This window comes from Panthera uncia, chromosome D1 (genome assembly GCF_023721935.1).
Source record: "Panthera uncia isolate 11264 chromosome D1, Puncia_PCG_1.0, whole genome shotgun sequence".
NCBI classification, from domain to species: Eukaryota; Metazoa; Chordata; class Mammalia; order Carnivora; family Felidae; genus Panthera; species Panthera uncia.
The window spans coordinates 14,691,532-14,709,027 of record NC_064808.1 but is presented as its reverse complement, the minus strand read 5'-3'; the positions used below and the strand labels follow the sequence as shown (position 1 = coordinate 14,709,027).

The window sequence follows — 17,496 nt, the reverse complement described above, 5'->3', positions numbered from 1 at the left end:
CCAGTACGGGGGCTGGGAAGCCCAAATTCGTGGCAACCTCAGCCGGGAGTGCCTGGCTCTGACCCAGTAGCTCTGTCAGCAAAAAGGGAGCTGCCCCACCTGGCTGTGACACATCCAGGGTGTGGGGAGCCCAGGCCTGGAAGCGAATCCAGAGCTGTTTGACCAGCCCCCGTCCTCTCCTCGGCAGCACTGGGGCTCCTACCTGCGGGTGGCAGGTGCACATTCAATCACTGCACTCAGCCTGCCCAGAGAGGCAGCTGGGCCTCATTTATAGATGAAGAAGCAGGTGGGGTGGGAGGGGGTTCCTGTGGGTTCACTACAGTGCCACAGGGTGAATGCCGTGACTGGCTAGAAGGGACAGAGAGTGCAGAAGCCAAGTGGCCAAATCCAGGACAGGGGACAGAAACCAGAAGCTCTCAGAGGCTGTACTGGGAGCACCTCAGGCCGGAGGCAGAAGTCAAGGGGATTGCCACCGGGAGCATCAGCACTCTAGAAGGCAGTGTGGAAGCCTTGGGATGCCAGGGTGAGGAAGCTAGCAGGAAGCCAAGCCCTTCAGATAGGCCAGCTCAGTCAGTAGCCCACTGTGGTAGGCCTCCCCCAACCCCCACCAGGGGAGAGTACAGGGAAAAGGTGCATGTAGGGGCTTTTGCTAGAGGGCAAGAGCTGACAAGAGTTCCGAGGGGCTCTTATTCGGAAAGGCACTCTGGGGCCCAGCAAAACTGCTAAGAGCAGAGCGGAAAGAAGGGCTTTGCTGTGCTGGGTTCCAATCCCAGCTATGCTACCACCTAAGAGCAACCCTGGCCCAGGTGTGTAAACACATCTATGAAAGGAGACTATCCCATTGGTGGATGCTAAGATAACTGCATCAAACCATGCACAAGACCTGCTCGGCACGGGACCCAGAACAAGCCCTCAGCGAACCACACCAGGCCAGCTACGATGTGGGGGAGCTGGAAGGTGAGTGAACAGGAGAGGACCAACGAGATCCTAAAGGAAACAGGACAGGGGCCTGATGGGGAGTGGGGCTGACGGCAGAACTGAGGACTGGGGGAGAACACACCAGAACCAGAGGTTAGGCCTAGAAGGACTCTCACTGCTCTTGCTCAAGGTTCATTTTTCAGCAAGAGAAAAATGGGCCAAAAGAGCTAATGGGAACATGTGGAGGAACAGGAGGCTCAGGGGCCAGGAAGCAGGGGAGGACTTTCAAGGAGAAACACCTAGAGCCTGGCTTTACCTGGGAGTAGGGATGAGAGCACCAAAATGTAAAAAATGTAAAAGGGGAAAGGCTGGCTTCTGTCAGGACCTTTGTCCTGGAGCTGCAAGGCACCAACCTCTAGAGCTGACAGGGGCCAGGGAATGGGAACAGGATCTGGAGGGACACGGTGGGGGGTGGGGGGGCCAGAAGACCCCACGCAGCAGGTGTAGCACGAGGCTATCCTTCCCGGAGGGCCTTGCCTCACAACTGGTGTGAGGCCCACGGCGGTCTCGGGTTTCCAGGCAGCAGCACGTGGGGAAGGAGCCTCGAGCACACGCTCCACCGTTCCACCCAGAGCCCGGGAAGGGAAAACAGACAGGTGCCCGGGACCTGAAGCCTTCCTTTATTATGAACTGTAACGAGCGTGAGACCAGGGAGCAGGTGCGCAGGCATCCCCCTAGGCGTAGTACTGCAGGTTGGCTTTCTTCTTGGCCTGCACTTCCAGGATGCCCTCCATGTAGTCCTCATGGGTGAGCTCTGTGGCGCCCCTGCGCAGCGCGATCATGCCCTGCACCCAGGACACACAGGCTCTAAGGGTGCCTTCCCACACCCCTGGCCCGGCTCTGAGAGGCCTCAGCCCTCTGAGCCTCTTCCCCGCAGCGGTCTCCACCAGTCAAACGCCCCATCCTGTTCAGGGAAGGGGGCAAGAAGGCTCAAAGTAACCCACTCCCGCACCCCAGCACTCACCGCCTCCACACACACGGCCTTGCACTGGGCCCCATTGAAGTCATCCGTACAGCGGGCCAGCTCCTCATAGTTCACGTCAGGACTGGGTGTGGGGGTGGAGGAGAGATTCCACAGGACTGAGTTACTTATGGCGAGGGGTGGGAGATGTCCTCCCACACTCCCCATCAGGCAGCAAGGCCCACTCGCCTGGTGACGTTGACAAGTCCCTTCCCCAATATGCCTTGTTCTCCTCTCAGTACAAGATACAGGAGGAAAGAGGGTAGGTCAAAGCAGAGACCAGGTTATTTCTGGGGGTCTAGCTTTCTAGAAATCTGAGATTTCTCAGTCCCTGAGATTCCAGGGACTGATTCAGCCTGCGGCAGGGGAGCAAGAGGTTGTAGAGACAAAGGATGGTCATCTCCCTCTCTTTCCGGTAGCATCAGCCCTGCATCAGCACAGTATTTTTCAGTCTCAGGTGCCAGGAAATGAATGGCAGGAAGTGAATGGCAGTGCCATTACCCCCAAGTACGAGAGAGGAAAACTCAGGCTTAGACAGATTGTAGCACCTACTAGAGGTCACACAGATCTAAATCCAAGTCCATCTGGCCCCTGGCTGAATTCCCTTGAGCTACTCTGTGCTGTGCTCAAGCTATTCTAAGCTGTGCTCGTCTGCTGGGGCAGGAGAGTCAAGGAAACGGGAGGGCCTCAAGCCTGTGCACCTTCAGATCATGGGGGAGGAGGAGGCAGGGTGACTGTAAGGAGCAGAGCACCCAGAATCAGGGCCTGGACCCCAGCAAGATTCTATCTCAGGCTTCCGGGGAGAAATGGAAGCCAGCACGTGGAATAGTTGTGTGTGAACAGGGAGGGGAGAAGGGGCGGGTAGAGACCTGGGCACACTGTACGAAGGCCACAGAGACCGCTGTTGTTCCCCTCAGGTCTCAGCACCTTGCTCATGCCCTTGCTCACCTGACATTCATCTTGCGGGAGTGGATCTGCATGATTCTGGCCCGGGCCTCCTCGTTGGGCATCGGGAATTCAATCTTTCGGTCCAGACGGCCTGAGCGGAGAAGTGCGGGGTCCAAGATGTCCACCCTGTTGGTGGCTGCAATTACCTAAGCAAGAGGAGAAGCATCAACTTGAACTGAGGAAGATGGGGCTCCCAGACAGACAGACAACACTCAAGGCCATGACAGGCAGAGAGATAGCCCAGGGTCCAGATCACACATCAAGTGTGTTAAATCTCAATTCTAACTCTAGCTGCACTAGCTATGTGACTGCGAAGGTCCCCTGCCCTCTAAACCCTGTTTTCTTCCATCCATGATGACAATACCCACCTTTACTTGAGTGTTGGGCTGGAACCCGTCCAGTTGGTTCAAAAGCTCCAACATTGTCCTCTGTACCTCCCGGTCTCCAGCCTTCTCACTGTCAAAGCTGGGGCACACAAGAGGCCCGAGACACTGGTGAGGCCACAACTCGAGGAGAGCCTTCCCTTCCTCCACCCACTGGAAGCCTAACCCAACCATCCAGGACAGAGAAAGGTCTCACTCAACTGGGGGCCCCCAGCCCAGGACTGGTATAAGGAAGGTGTCAGACACTGGAGAGGCTCCTAGGATCAGCCAGGCTGAGAATAAAACAGTGAGCAAAACTAGCCACTGCCTGGGCTATGCACCAATGAATGTGCCACTGCAAACTGGGCTTATAGCTCAGAAATATGGGATCCAGACTTGGAGCATAAGGGAAAACCCAGGCAGGCATCCTTGAGGAAGTATCCCTCAGGCTGAAAACACACCAGGGGAAAAGTACATTCCACAGAGGGAACAGTAAGTGCAAAATCTCTCTCAGCACAGAGCTGGAGCAGGCCTATAAACCCGAAGGATGCTGTGAAGAGGTGGGGGCGGAGGCAGGTCCAGGATGAGGTGGAGAGGAACAGGGACAGCCACACAGGGGACTGGTTAAGTCCAGCATTTATCCCAAGGAGCAATGCAGGGCCCATGGAGGATTTTAAGTAGGATGTTTGTGTGAGGGATGGGGTACATGGGAGTGAAGCAAGCAGGTATGAAAGGACCATGCTGGAAGCCGTGAGGAGAATAGATGGTCAGGAGAAAAGCAGCAGGGAAGCCAGTTAGAAGAGAATTCAGGAAGCAAAACCACGAGAGGAGAGCTGCCACTGCTCCAGGGGAAGAATGGGACAGCAGGGGAAACAGGATTTAGAACAATCTCCTTGGAGGTACTCAGCATCCCCCTACCGCTTAGTGCCGATGGCATCCAGCTCATCAATGAAGATAATGGATGGAGCTTTCTCCTTAGCCAGGGCAAAGGCATCGCGGACCAGCTTGGCACCATCCCCAATGAACATCTGCACCAGCTGTGGGCCAGCCAGCTTCAGGAAGGTAGCCTGATGAGGCGGCACGGTGATCCATATCAGGCCAAAGGCACCAAGAGAGGTCCCTCTTGAGTCCCTTTGGTAACGCTTTAGCTTCTGCCCCTTTCTTCCTCATCCCTCCCAAAGCACTCACCTTGGTCTGTGCAGCACAGGCCCGGGCCAGCAGGGTCTTCCCCGTACCTGGAGGTCCATACATCAACACCCCTTTTGGAGGCTGGATCCCCAAGTTCTCAAACTTCTCCTTGTGGTTCATTGGCAGGACAATGGCCTCCACCAGCTGCCAGGAAGAAGTCCTGGGTGAGGAGAGTGAAGCCCTGAGGGCTCCGAGCCTAACACTTAATGACTTCAACCCCAACCTGCAACCCTCCTACTCCTCCTATTCAGAGACATTGCTCTCTTCTTCCCTGCATCAAAAGGATGCAGAATCAGGGTGCCTGGGTGGCTCAGTTCAGTGGCCAACTCTTGAGATCAGGTCATGATCTCATGGTTTGTGAGTTCAAGTTTTTATATATATATAAATTAACTTAAAAAAATAGATGCAGAATGCTCACTCCCACCAGGGCTGGCTATGGTCGCTCCAGAAATAGCAGGATATGGTAGAAAGGCACTGGGACAAGAACCAGGAGCCTGAGTTCCAGTCCTGGCTCTGGCCCTAACCTTCCTGTGGCCCTCGACAAGTCATTTAATCTCTCTGGACCTCAGCCTCCTAAACTGTCATAGGGCACCCACCCTCTTACCACCGTAGGATGGAAGATAGGAGGCACACTGGCACTAAGTGCTCTGATCAATGAATCAGAAAAACAATAGGCTGGCGAGGCTACTAGTGGCAGCCGGTGCCTCCCTCACCTCCTGAATCTGCTTGTCCAGGCCCCCAATGTCACTGTATTGTTCTGTGGGCCTCTCATCCACCTCCATGGCTTTCACCCGTGAGTCATACTCTGTAGGCAGGGTCTCCAGGATCAGATAGGAGTCTTTGTTCACACCCTAGGGACAGAGCACAAAGCCTTCAGATTTGTCCCAGCTCAAGGCCTAACTAACTGGCTGGGTGATAGGTGTCTGTAGAGTGAAAAGAAAAAACAGGACTAGGAAAGACAAGAACCGAAGAGCAGGCAGATAAAGCTCGGACTCTCTGGGCTGTTCTGCTGAGATTTAGGGCCAACACTGAACTGGGCCTGGGGCAGAGGCTCAGCTAGCCAGTGGGAGAAACCTCACTGGAAAAGCCCTGCCTGGGCTCAGGGACACCACTCACCACCAAGTCTCCAGGCTTTAGCTTTTCAGCATCCACCAACCCAATCACAGGCAGGAAGTATGTCTGTATGAAAAATTCCAGGTGCAGTCTGTTACTGCCCTCAAGAACACTCCCTAGTCCTGTCCCACATCCACTCCTCACCCTCCTCAGTTCTCCTAGCATTGAGCTGGCCTCACCTGTCGGGTAGAGGTTTTGATCACTGCACATTTACCCTTCCTCTGGGAATCCAGGTCAATATTGGCACCATCCTCCTCTTGGTCATTGGGATCAACATCTAGAAGCTAGGAAGGGAAAAAACTCAGGTCAAGAGGCCCTGCTCAGCCCTTGAACTCCCCAAAGCCCAGTGCTTCTGGGGCCAAGACAATCCACCCCACTCCTGAGACTAGCCGCAAGCCCAGCAAAGGTGTGGCTGATAAGCCAGGGGACTGGTAAGATCTGTTTAGGTTCTGCTTCTCTGCACACAGCTCTCTACCCCCTAGTAAAGAGGATACATGTGAGGCTTCTGAGGCCTTTTCAGGTTATATATATATCATATATATATCATATATTATATATATCATATATATATCATATATATATCATATATTATATATATCATATATATATCATACATATATCATATATATATCATATATACACACACACACACGCGCGCGCGCGCGTGTGTGTGTGTGTAGAGCCCCGGAAGTGCACACTAGGGAGGGGGCCTCACGAGGTACAGTTCTAACATGCAAGTTAGGCCTCAAAACTTTCACCCACTTTTTCTCCAACGGCACCATCGCAGGCTGCCTGCCTCCAAGCCCCGCTAACCCTTTCTCTTCCCCTCCACATACACACACACCTCGATGACGTTGGAGACAAGGTACGGCAGGGTCTTGTTCACTTTGATTTTCTCACTGTTCTCTTTGATCTTGTCCTTCATGGCCTGGAGTTCGTGGGTCACTCGCAATACTTCACTCTTCATGATCTGGGATGAGGGCAAGTGGAAGCAAAATGTTCAGCTGTGGCTCAGCTTCTCCCTAGAACCCTGTAACTGGTGAAGCCCAGGCTGCCCAAGGGGACCTCCCGCACCCATTCAGTCAGCTCTAAGGCTCTCTGAAAGGTGAACCTGACTGTGTCCACATCCAGCAGAGGTCAAAACAGGCCAGTGTGGAAACTTCCTGAGGCAGTTGTAGCAGAGGAAAAAGAGCAGGGCCCTGAATCAAGCAAATACAGGTTTTAGCTTTTGCTGCTAATTAAGGGCTGGGTACTTCATTCACCACAATAGAAACCTGTTTCCTTATCTGTAAACTGGGGACTTCCTAAGAGAAAGATTCTCAAGAGGAATAAAGACCTCGTTGGAAAGAGCATTCTGATGATTCCTCCTGTCTGACCTGCCCTCCCACCACCCTGACCCTCTTCGAGTCCCTTCTAAGGCTTAGTTCTTCTTTCTTGATCCGCGGGCCCGAAGTCCTCCTGGCAAGGCCGAGAACAAAGTGAAAGAAGCTGCTGGGATCTCTAGGGTCTGCCCTGCGGGGGCCTCGCTGCCCCTGGGGCTGTGAGCCCACCTTGATCTCACTGTCCAGCAGCCGTGTGCGCTGGATAATCTCTTCTGTGGACATCTTGAGCACCTCCTCCCCGATTCCATCTTGCTGTTAAAAAAAAAAAAGAAAAAGAAAAAAAAATTTTTTTTTTTTAAACTCAGGGCAAGGATCCCGCGTCCTCCGAGCCCACTCACAGCTTCAGCTTCCCAGCCCAGAAAACCAGAATGAAGGAGTCGAGACCCTGGCCCACATCCCAAGCGGCCCTGACCCCAGGACCAGGCTAGATCTTGACTCCCCCAGCCACTTCCTACCCTCCCGCCAAGGGCGTCTTCCCGCCGGCCCCAGCTCCGGGAGCCCCAACCCTCCCAGCGCGCACCTCAGCTTCATCCCACACGGTAGCCATCTTCTCCTGCCGAGTCACTGGACTCTCCAGTTCCGGCAGCAGATTCATGTTCTGAAAGGAGAAGACCGAAGATCGGACTGGACAGGAACTGCGGCGAGAGATTAATACTTTCTTTCTGAAGGCCTGCTTCTGACTAGTGGCGGGCCTCTCTCCCCAAGTCCTGACTCTTAACCGAATTAGCTCCGTCCTCCACGGCCAGAGCGAATCTGCTACTCCGATTCAAAAGACAAAACCCGGGCCGCAGGACGCGCCCCTCACTCCCCCTACTGCTCCAGGAACGTTACCGCCCTCGTCCTGTTTAAACCAGGAGCGAGAGGTGGGTGCGCTATTGGTCGGCGCGCGCAATGGGCGGGGCCTGGATATAAAACCGGAAGGGGAGGGAGCAATGAAAGGAGCCTGCAGGGTGTCTGGGAAATGTAGTGTTAATCTGGCCGGTAATTGAAAGGGCACGTTCGAAGGGGTGACTTGACCTCAGAATCTGGCGCAGCTAGGAATTAGGGGATTCGCGCGATGGCTCTGCCTCCCAAACCATAGACAACATAGGCTAGCCGTGTGCAACGAGCCAAAAAAAGGGCATGCCCAGGGTCACCTGAGAGAATCATTCATCAGTTTTAAAGAGAAATCGCTGCTGCTTTTCTGAGCAGGTGCCACAGAACTGCCCACTTGGAAAGAGCTCAATTGACAACAGTCTCCACAATTAAAAACATTATGACTCAACGTCTGTAATCGTTTCTTGTCATTTCAAGGAGTAGGGCAGACCTCTGGATCTTATGAGACCCATTTGTTGTAGCTGGGTCCCTTGCTGTGGAGGATCTCTGCTTATTACCATGAGGTGAGACCCAGGGCACCGCTAAAATGTACTTCATGTAAGCGTATATTTTAAGTCAAACCATCACAAGTAACCCTATACAGTGAGAATCTGTGTAATGGTTTTCTTGGAAGCAGTTGAAGGCAGAAATTTCTTTAAATAACAGCATTTGCAGCTGCTTGCTCAGGCTGGCAAGCCACCTCTGCAAATAACAGCATTTCTTCCATCCTCTCAACAGCTCTGCCCCGTGGACAGATTGGCTTATCGTTCTCAATTTTATTTTGTTAAGTAAGCTCTATGTGGGCCCTGAACTCACAACCGGGAGATCAAGAGTTGCTGGCTCCATCGACTGAGCCAGCCAGGCACCCCTATCATTCTCCACTTTAGATAAATGTGTGGACGATCACAGAGGCTACGTGACTTGCTCAAGGTTGTTCGGTGAGTCAGTGTCAGCACAGGGGCTGCTGACCCCAAATTCACACTTGTCAGAGTTGCCTGACAGGAGTCAAGAAGACCAGTTGGAGAAGAAGAAGCTGTCCTGTCTGTGCTGGCCACAGCACACCCACAAAGAGTCAGAATCGCTGGGGTCAAGTACAAACAGTTTATTTTTCTATAAAGAGCAAAGTACAAAGAGTCAGGGAGGGGAGCTGAGCCTGGACGAGCAACAGTGGGCAGGCCCTGGGGCCTGACCGAGGTTGGAGGAGGCCCCGGCGGCTGCCCCAGGACTAAAGAGGGTCCAAGGCATGGCCAGTCAGGGGACCCCCGCACGGTGGTGGAGAAGGAGCATGGGGAAGTGAGGCAGAAGCCCGAGACTGCCGGTGGGACTCACACAAAGCCAGGCTTCACGGATGAGCGGCGGCAGTTAGGGCAGCTGCGTGTCCCATTGTTCTGCAGGCACCTGGGGACGCGAAGGGCTCTGTCCACTCACTGAACCCATGCTTCCGTCCTGGGCCTGGGCTCTCTCTCCTCCCCTCCCCTCTGTAGGATCCGGGAAGGTGTCTAGGCAGAGGGTAGGGCCCCCTGGATCCTGCTTGCCCCTGGCACTCTGTCCTGAGCCTTCCAGAAGGCCAGGAGTCAGGAGATGGGCATGGAGGCCGGTACCTGTGTAGCCCTGGGTGTCTGAATCTCATGGCCTTTGAGAGGCCTCTCTGAATTCTCTTTGGGGAGGATAATGGCCACCTCAAAGGGCTGCTGGGAGGATTCACTGAGTTAATAAAGGGGAAGCACTTAGAACAGGCTTGGAATGCAGAGAGCACTATGTTCAGTGTCACTATCGTGGTTAGGCCAGCTGGGGCCCTAGCGTACCCCAAAGGGACCCTGGGTGCCCCCTGCCCACCGGCCAGGAGCCCTCACCTGAGATGGAAGATGTGGGAGCAGGGCAGGGCCTGCAGCCGGCTGTTCCTCTCGCCTATGGACTCGCCGCACAGGCCGCAGTAGAGCTCCGTCTCCTCCACGCACTCATGGAAGCGCACTACGTGCGCACGCAGCTCCCTCTGCAGCCCCTTGCTGCGACAGATGCTCTCGCTCAGGCAGTGCAGCTTGAGTTGGCTCAGCTGGGGCCGGCAGGGACGGGAGGGTGGGTGTAGGGGACAAGACCAAGTCACTACTGGAGAGCCTCCCTCCTTGTCCAGCCCCAGAGGCTGTCCCCGAGGGACCGCCAGGCAGTCAGGACCCACAGGGTCCGGTCCTGGCTGCGTCCTGGCCTTCCTGATGGGCCTAGGAAAAAACGTCTTGCCCTCCCTGGGCCTTTGTTTCTCCTCATGCAGAATGAGCAGGTGGATGAAGTAGGTGGTCCTCACCCCTAGAACTAGCTGGGAATCCCATGTTTTTGAAGCATTTTATTGACAAAATCTGCTGCAAGGACTCTGTAATAATTGATTTGCTGTCCTGTTTTTGTTAATTAAATATATACACCACCTCATCAGCATTTCTGGCCAGCCTGAGATATGTGGGTAAAACTGGGTATAATCTAGCCAAAACCAAAGATATTTGGCATTTTAGTTGGGATGTACACCGGATCCCAGAGGATTTCACATCTTCTAGAAGACTTGAAGAAACACTGAGTCTATTTTCAACATTTAAAGGTTTGGATACAATTATTAAATTTGAGAGGCCACATGCACTATGGAAGGAACATGGGCTTTGGAGTTAAGACAGACCAGGTCCCGGGGCACCTGGGGGCTCAGTCGGTTGAGTGTCCGACTTCTGCTCAGGTCACGATCTCACGATTCGTGAGTTCAAGCTTCACACTGTGCTGATAGCACAGAGCCCACTTCAGATCATCTGTCCCCTTCTCTCTCTGCCCCTCCCCCGCTCGTGCCCTCTCAAAATACAGAAAACATTAAAAAAAAAAAAAACTGACCAGGTCCCAAGTGTGGGACCTGGAGCACCTCTCTGAGCCTCACTTTCCTCAGCTGTAAAATGGGGCTTGCAGTACCCACCTTGCAGGGAGATAGTGATGACTGGGATCAATACCCAGAAGAACCTGTGCGTGCCCAGTTCTCAGTGGGTGGGGGCCCACTGTTAGGGGTTTTAATGCCCATCAAGCTCTGAGGACTTCTGATCTCCTCTGAGCTATGGAATTCTTGCCCTGCCCTCTAAAGTGCTCTCTGTGTGGAAGAGAAACAGCCAGGGTCTGGGAACGGGTGGGGGCAACTCCTGGAGATCCAGAAGGGCTCAGGGCATGTGTGGGCTCTCAGGACAGCCCTCCCCACACACCCAAGATCCCACCTTGGGCTCTCGACTCCAGACCCAGAAGACAGAATCAGGTCTGACCTTGTTCCCCACTTCCTCGGCCAGGTCCTGGGCTTTCTCGATGGCATCCAGAGCCTGGAAGACACGGGGCCAGGGCTGCAGGCAGAGCTGTCTGACAGAGGCTGGCTCACAGGAAAGGGAGGGCTAGGGAGGGGTGGGCCTGGGGAGGGAGCTGGGCAGCTGCCCTGTGTGTGCATGTAGCAGAAGGAGGCTGGAGCACAGTCACAGAGCTCTATGGGCAAGTCACCTGCTGCCTCAGTTTACTCAGATACAGAATAGGAAGAACATTTCTGTCTCTTTGGGTGTCGTGAAATCATGAAAGCAGTTAAAGCATCCTGAATTCAAACCCAGTTCTGGCCCTTTACGAGCTGTGGGTCTGGGCACCTCATGGGCCTTCTCTGAGTCGGGAAAATGACTTGGAATGTACCCGCCTCATGGGATTCGGGTGAGCCTGACGTCAGACAAAGTGTCCGAAAGAGTCCTGCCCAGAACCAGCCCCACAGATTTCTGGGTGACCCACCGGCTCCAAATAGGGGCAGTGGGGAAAGCCGGGAACGGTAGGAAGGAGATCGACCTCACCTTGTCCAGTGCCTTCCTGGCTATCCAGCATTTGGCCACACCCAGCAGCACCTGCACCTGCCCCAGGCGGTTTCCAATCTCAGTCATGATGCTCATGGCGGAGTCGTACCTGGGGAAGGCTGTCTGCACAGCCAGGTGGAGGGTGGAGTCGGACTGGGCCAGGCCTACAACCCCTCCCTCCTCTCTCCAGTGACCTCACCTCCAGGTCCCCACGGCTCCGGTGGATGTCAGCAAAGCAGAGCAGGCAGAGTGCCTGTAGTGGCCGGTCCCCATGCTGCAGTGCAATCTTCATAGACTCCTGTGAGGGAGGCTGGTCACTCAGGCCTGCTCATCTGCCCACCACTGGGGTGTCATCGCTCAGTGGGCCCCGCTGACAAGGGTGGCCAGGGATCGCCAACATCCTCAGAGCCCAGTACACCTAGCACCGTGCTGAGGCCCCGCGCTGAACCACGGAAGCCTCGCGACACCCAGGGGAGTGGACACTGAGGCTTAGAGAGCAGAAGTGATTTGATCAAGGCCACCCGGCTAGCAAGTGGCAATGCTAGGATTTGAACCCAGGTCAGTGGACCTCCAGAGACTGGCTCTCTTCCTACTTAAAGTGTCCCACAGAGGGTGTGTATGGGGTGGACAGAGGGAAGGGCCTGGAAGGGAGTGAGGTTTGGGGATGGTGGAATAAACGCATCCTTCAGGGGCTCTTACAGAAGCCAGGCCAAGGGCAGATCTTGGGGCCCTCAGTGGGCTGATGTGGAAGGAGGACACCCTGGCCCACACCACCACCCTCCACCTGCTGCCCTTCCCTCCTGCCCCACCTCACAACACTCCATGGCGCTACCCAGGTGGCCCAGCAGGCGATATGCCACGGCCATGTGGTACTGGCTCATGGCCCGGTACTTGAGGCTCCAGCCTTTGCCGTAGTCGTTAACGAGCTCTGCGGCCTTGCAGGGGAAGAACAGGGCTTTCTCGTAGTCCTGCGGGGGACACAGAGAGGAGGTGGGACAAGATGGGACACACCGAATGGCAGGAGCTGCCTCTAAGTCAAGGGCTCCAGGGTCTGGCTTCTCCAGGAATCAGGGGTACCCACAGGCCCCACCGGCGTTCAGTCATTCCTTTGAGAATCCAGGGATAGAGTGATCCCGGCAGGGGGAACAGCCGGTGCAAATGTGTGGGCTCCGTGAACTTTCATCTGGTTTGCTGACGGATCCCAAGAGCCTAGCACAGTTCTTGGCACTTAGTAGACACATCATGACTATTGTTGAGTGAAGGAATGAATGAGAAGGTACTCATTCTCCTCACTGGGTCCCAGTGGGGCCCCTTAGCTTCAGAGACACGTGGCAGGGAGAGTACCAGACACCCCACCCCTAGCATCTGCCCCCTGGTACCCAGAGCAGGTGCTCACCGAAAGCTCAGTGACCGATTGCCAGCGCAGTCTGCTCCGAAGAACAGACCACTGAGGCAAAGAAATCACTCCCTTGTCCTTTCTTGCTCCTCCAACCTCCAAATCAGGAGGTGATGCCAATGTCCTCAGGGAAAACAGAAGAAAGTCAAAAAGGACTCTCCCCTCTCCACCTTCTCCACCTAATCCGCGAGATCGACCACTCTCTGCCTCCCTCCTGCCACCGTGGAGGAGGGTTCCTGGCTCCCACAGATGTCAGTCCCTCCATGGAGCTCTGGAACAAATCCCCCGTCTCTTTCAACTCGATCATGCCCATCGGTGTACAAACGCATTCTGGTGTTTCTTACCTCATTAGAGAAAATAAATCAAAATCAAACAACCTTCTTTTGACCTCATGTCCCCCTTCAGCTACAGCCCCATTGCTCTGTCCTTTCTCATAGAAAATCTGTGTGATCTCTCGCTTAATAGCTAACAAGCATCTCCCAGTTAATATGACTGAAAGAGAATTCTCGATAACCCCAATAAAAACCAGTTCCTCACAAAATTTGTTACATACTTTTTAGTTTTATTTAGTTAAGTAATCTTTATGCAGCATGGGTCTGGAACTCATGACCCCAAGGTCAAGAGTCACATGCTCCACCAACTGAGCCAGCCACGTGCCCCTTGTTAGATACTTTTTAATGTGAAGCCATGTAAATGTTTTACAGCTTCAAATTTTTTTTATTTTTTTTTAAATCCTAAATAAAAGGGGGCAACTGGGTGGTTCAGTCAGTTGGGCGTTGGACTCCTGATTTCGACTCAGGTCATGATCCTAGGATCGTGGGTTTGAGCCCCACATCGGGTTCTGTGCTTAACGTGGAGCCTGCTTAAGATTTCCTCTCTCTCTCCCTCTACCCCTCTCCCTCACTCACATTCTCTCTCTTAAAAAAAAAAGAAAGAAAAGGAAAAAGAAAATTTAAATAAATGACCCTAATTGCGTATCATCATACTAATATTCTAATTAATTATAATGTTTAATTATACTATTATTATAATGATACTGCAATATAATATTAAATATAATTCTATAATATATTATTACATTATAATGTATTATATTAACATAACCACACAGAAAAAATTATTTCAGATGACCTTGGTATATATGTAGTTGGACAGTTCATCCACAGTAGAATATATGATAAAGACAAAAGAATAGCAAAGGAATCTTTTATTTATTTTTTAATTCTTTTAATGTTTTTATTTATTTTTGAGACAGAGAGAGACAGAGCATGAACAGGGGAGGGTCAGAGAGAGAGGAGACACAGAATCTAAAACAGGCCTCAGGCTCCCAGCTGTCAGCAGAGTCCGATGCGGGGCTCAAACTCATGGACCGCAAGAACATGACCTGAACTGAAGTCGGACGCTTAACCGACTGAGCCACCCAGGCGTCCCGAACAGCAAAGAAATCTTAAACATCTTTCAGTTGTCTTTTTCTTTTAAGTAATATTGGTATTGTCTTTTGAAAGTACTTTGTGTATTTTGTATGTTAAAATACGTAATTATGTTGCTAAAAGTCAACACTTTCAGCCTAAGAGAAAAGAAAATCAAGATTAAAATAAATTACGGAAAATCCTGAAACATTAGATTTGAATTGCAAATATTAGCATAAACTTCAGTTGTCTTGGCAACTAAAAAGATTTAGAAGCCATGACAACCCAGTTGCAATGAGCACCTTGAGAACCCACGTTTGGTCTTTAATACAATTTCCCACTAAAAACAGCCCAGAGAAATGGCTAATTCCAGGTCTGGGGCAGCAAATATACAAAATGAGCCTGAGACAGCTTATTCTTCCAGAAAACAAGAACACTTTCAGCGTTTAAATGAAGTCTTGCCAAAAGGACACAGGAGCCATAGTGAAGGAATTCTGGTAACTAAAGTTAAGATAATTTGACCCTTGTAGGGGCACCTGGGTGGCTCAGTCGGTTAAGCATCCGACTTCAGCTCAGGTCATGATCTCACAGTCCGTGAGTTCGAGCCCCGCATCGGGCTCTGTGCTGACAGCTGGGAGCCTGGAGCCTGCTTCGGATTCTGTGTCCCCCTCCCCTCAGCTCCTCCCCTGCTCACACTCTGTCTCTCTCTATCTCAAAAAAAAAAAAAAAAAAAAAGATAATTTGACCATTGCAAAGAACAATACTGAAATTAACTGAAGACTATTGAATATTTTTTTAAATCCAGGATTTTATAATGATACTCCAAAAGAAGAAAGCAAAACAAATAAGTGATCTGATCCTTGAAGGCAGCTATGACAACAATTCCTTATTACGAAAGTGGTAATGAAAGGAAAGAGGAATGTACTTATTCCACCTTTCCTGTAGGAACTGTGTTTTGGAGGAGCCAATTAGCCCCACGCGAAGGGGGAGAGTTCGTCCTTCCCGAGAAATCCGGGCAGCAATTATAGAAGGAATGGTAAGAGCTTGGAAATCACCATTTCATTACAGTTGAAATAAGAGAAGTGATTCAGACAACAAACATCACTAGATGCTAAAACCGTTATGGGAAATGTTACTGCAGAACTGAATATTCACAGGGAGCCACAGTGTCAACACCCCAAGCTCACCTGCTGGTCACGAAAAGAGAAATGCGACCCCTCAAACAGAGGGATCAGGCTGTCGCCCCCTCTATCGGATTTGATACAACACGAGGTGAGCAGCAGGGCTTACACAGTCTTCTTACCAAAAACGTGTGACCTGACTCTTCCCAAGTCATTAAGTTCCAGTTCCCAGGGGGCAAAGGAGAAAAAAAAACCAAGTCAAAGGACTCCTTGCGGAAGCAATGGGACAGTGAGATGAAACGTGTTACAGGGCAATGGGTGCCTTCTTCGATAAAAATTATAAAGGGGCACCTGGGTGGCTCAGTCGGTTAAACATCTGACTTCAGCTCAGGTCATGATCTCCCGGATCGTGGGTTCGTGCCCTGCATCGTGCTCTGTGCTGACAGCTTGGAACCTGCTTCTCTCTCTCTCTCTCTCTCTCTCTCTCTCTCTGCCCCTCCCTCCCCACTCTGTCTCAAAAATAAATAAAACTTTTTTAAACATTTTAAATCATAGACAATAAAGGGGAGAAATTTTCTGTTGGAAAAGACTTAAGGGACGTAATTCCTGCTGCACATGTGCCTTTTACTTGTGTTCCAATTTATAGAAGCTGAGGGTAAAGGCGTGTTTTCAGCATAAGCAGAGAAATTTATAATTGTGATTATGTAAGAAAGTGTCCTTATATAAGAAAATGTCTTTTTTTTTTTTCTTTCAGGGATACATACTGAACTACTTTGGGGTAAAATACCACGATATCTCTAATTTCATATCATAACACTTCAGTTAAAATATGTAAGTCAACTATGGCAAAATATTAATAATTGTTAAATCTAAGTGGGTATATGCAGATTCATTATAGTATTCTATTTTCCTATATGGTTACTTTTCTTTGTAATAAAAAAGGTTTTAAGACACCTCGTCCCTCTCCCATCCTATCAAATCTCACTGAATGGATTCTTCAAAAAAATTTTTTTATTTATTTTGAGAGAGAGAGAGCGTGAGTATAAGCCAGGGAGGGGCAGAGAGAAGGAGAGACAGAATCCCAAGCAGGCCCCTAGCCATCAGTGTAGAGCCCCATGTGGGGCTCTAACCACTAACCCACAAGATCATGACCTGATCTGAGATCAAGAGTCTGATGCTTAACCCACTGCGCCACCCAGGTGGCCCTGAATGGATTCTTCATACACCTAGTTGCTGCAAACAAAATCCTCGGTGTTGTCCTGGCTGACTCTCATCTCCTCACATCCCACCTCCAGTTCATCAGCATTTACACACCCAGTTACCCCCAGATTTATTAAGCATCTACTGTATGCCAGGCATCAACGCCCCCCTCCCACCGCCCCTGTGGGCCAAGAGCAGCCTGGATGCCTTGGGGTCCCAGGAGAACCAACACTGGACCAGAAAGAAGCCTGTTGTCACTGCCCCCATCAGTTCATTCGCAATCTGCCTTCTCCCCTCCCCCCTCCTTACCTCTTGGACCTCACCACCTCCTACCTCCTTCTCACACACCTGCTGCCATCATGCTGGCCTCCATCAGCCCTGGAACATGCCAGCTATTTCCCTTTCCTGCCCTGCCCAGAGCAGGGTTTTGCTTTAGCTGTTGTCTCCTTTTTCATGCTTTTGCCAGATTTCTGCATGGCTCACCCTCTCGTCTGCTTCCAATCACCAGGCTGATGCCACCTCTATGAAGCCTTCCAATCACCCTATTTGAAGCTGCAACACTCCATCCTTGGCGCTTCCCACCCCCTTTTCCTTCTTTCCTTTCTCCTGAGCACTTTCTTCTACCCCTTCTTCTTCTTCTCCTCCTCCTCCTCCTCCCCCTCCTCCTCCCCTCCTCCTCCCCCTCCTCCTCCCCCTCCTTCTCCTTCTTCTTCTTCTTCTTCTTCTTCTTCTTCTTCTTCTTCTTCTTCT

At 51.7% G+C, this 17,496-nt stretch overlaps 2 protein-coding genes across 2 annotated transcripts in view; both read right to left on the bottom strand.

Annotated features, from left to right (window-relative positions):
* Positions 1-1,577: 1,577 nt before the first annotated feature.
* On the bottom strand, positions 1,578-7,767 carry PSMC3 (proteasome 26S subunit, ATPase 3). Its single transcript, XM_049647349.1, has 12 exons — positions 7,453-7,767; positions 7,101-7,184; positions 6,395-6,520; positions 5,730-5,834; positions 5,554-5,616; positions 5,151-5,288; positions 4,438-4,581; positions 4,168-4,316; positions 3,256-3,352; positions 2,888-3,033; positions 1,943-2,024; positions 1,578-1,763 (listed from the first exon to the last, which is right to left on the bottom strand). The coding sequence occupies exons 1-12, from the start codon at positions 7,525-7,527 to the stop codon at positions 1,653-1,655; spliced, it is 1,320 nt and encodes a 439-aa protein (XP_049503306.1). The 5' UTR covers positions 7,528-7,767; the 3' UTR covers positions 1,578-1,652.
* Positions 7,768-8,881: 1,114 nt separating this feature from the next.
* RAPSN (receptor associated protein of the synapse) overlaps positions 8,882-17,496 on the bottom strand; it is a 10,382-nt gene continuing 1,767 nt past the window's right edge. Inside the window, exons 3-8 of the mRNA XM_049647051.1 lie at positions 12,430-12,588; positions 11,820-11,918; positions 11,621-11,743; positions 11,063-11,116; positions 9,641-9,840; positions 8,882-9,185 (exon numbers count right to left, since the gene is read on the bottom strand). Of these exons, the coding sequence (XP_049503008.1) occupies positions 9,113-9,185; positions 9,641-9,840; positions 11,063-11,116; positions 11,621-11,743; positions 11,820-11,918; positions 12,430-12,588 (708 nt within the window). The 3' untranslated portion in view covers positions 8,882-9,112. The remainder of the gene's footprint in view (positions 9,186-9,640; positions 9,841-11,062; positions 11,117-11,620; positions 11,744-11,819; positions 11,919-12,429; positions 12,589-17,496) is intronic.

What these genes read in the sequence shown, in the direction of transcription:
- PSMC3 (XM_049647349.1), bottom strand. Translation starts at nt 7,527, where the DNA reads ATGAATCTGCTGCCGGAACTGGAGAGTCCAGTGACTCGGCAGGAGAAG. An exon ending in TCAAAACCTCTACCCGACAG is followed by an intron (nt 5,617 to 5,729) that starts GTGAGGCCAGCT and finishes TTTTTCATACAG; the next exon opens with ACATACTTCCTGCCTGTGAT. An exon ending in GATGCCATCGGCACTAAGCG is followed by an intron (nt 3,353 to 4,167) that starts GTAGGGGGATGC and finishes TGTGTGCCCCAG; the next exon opens with CTTTGACAGTGAGAAGGCTG.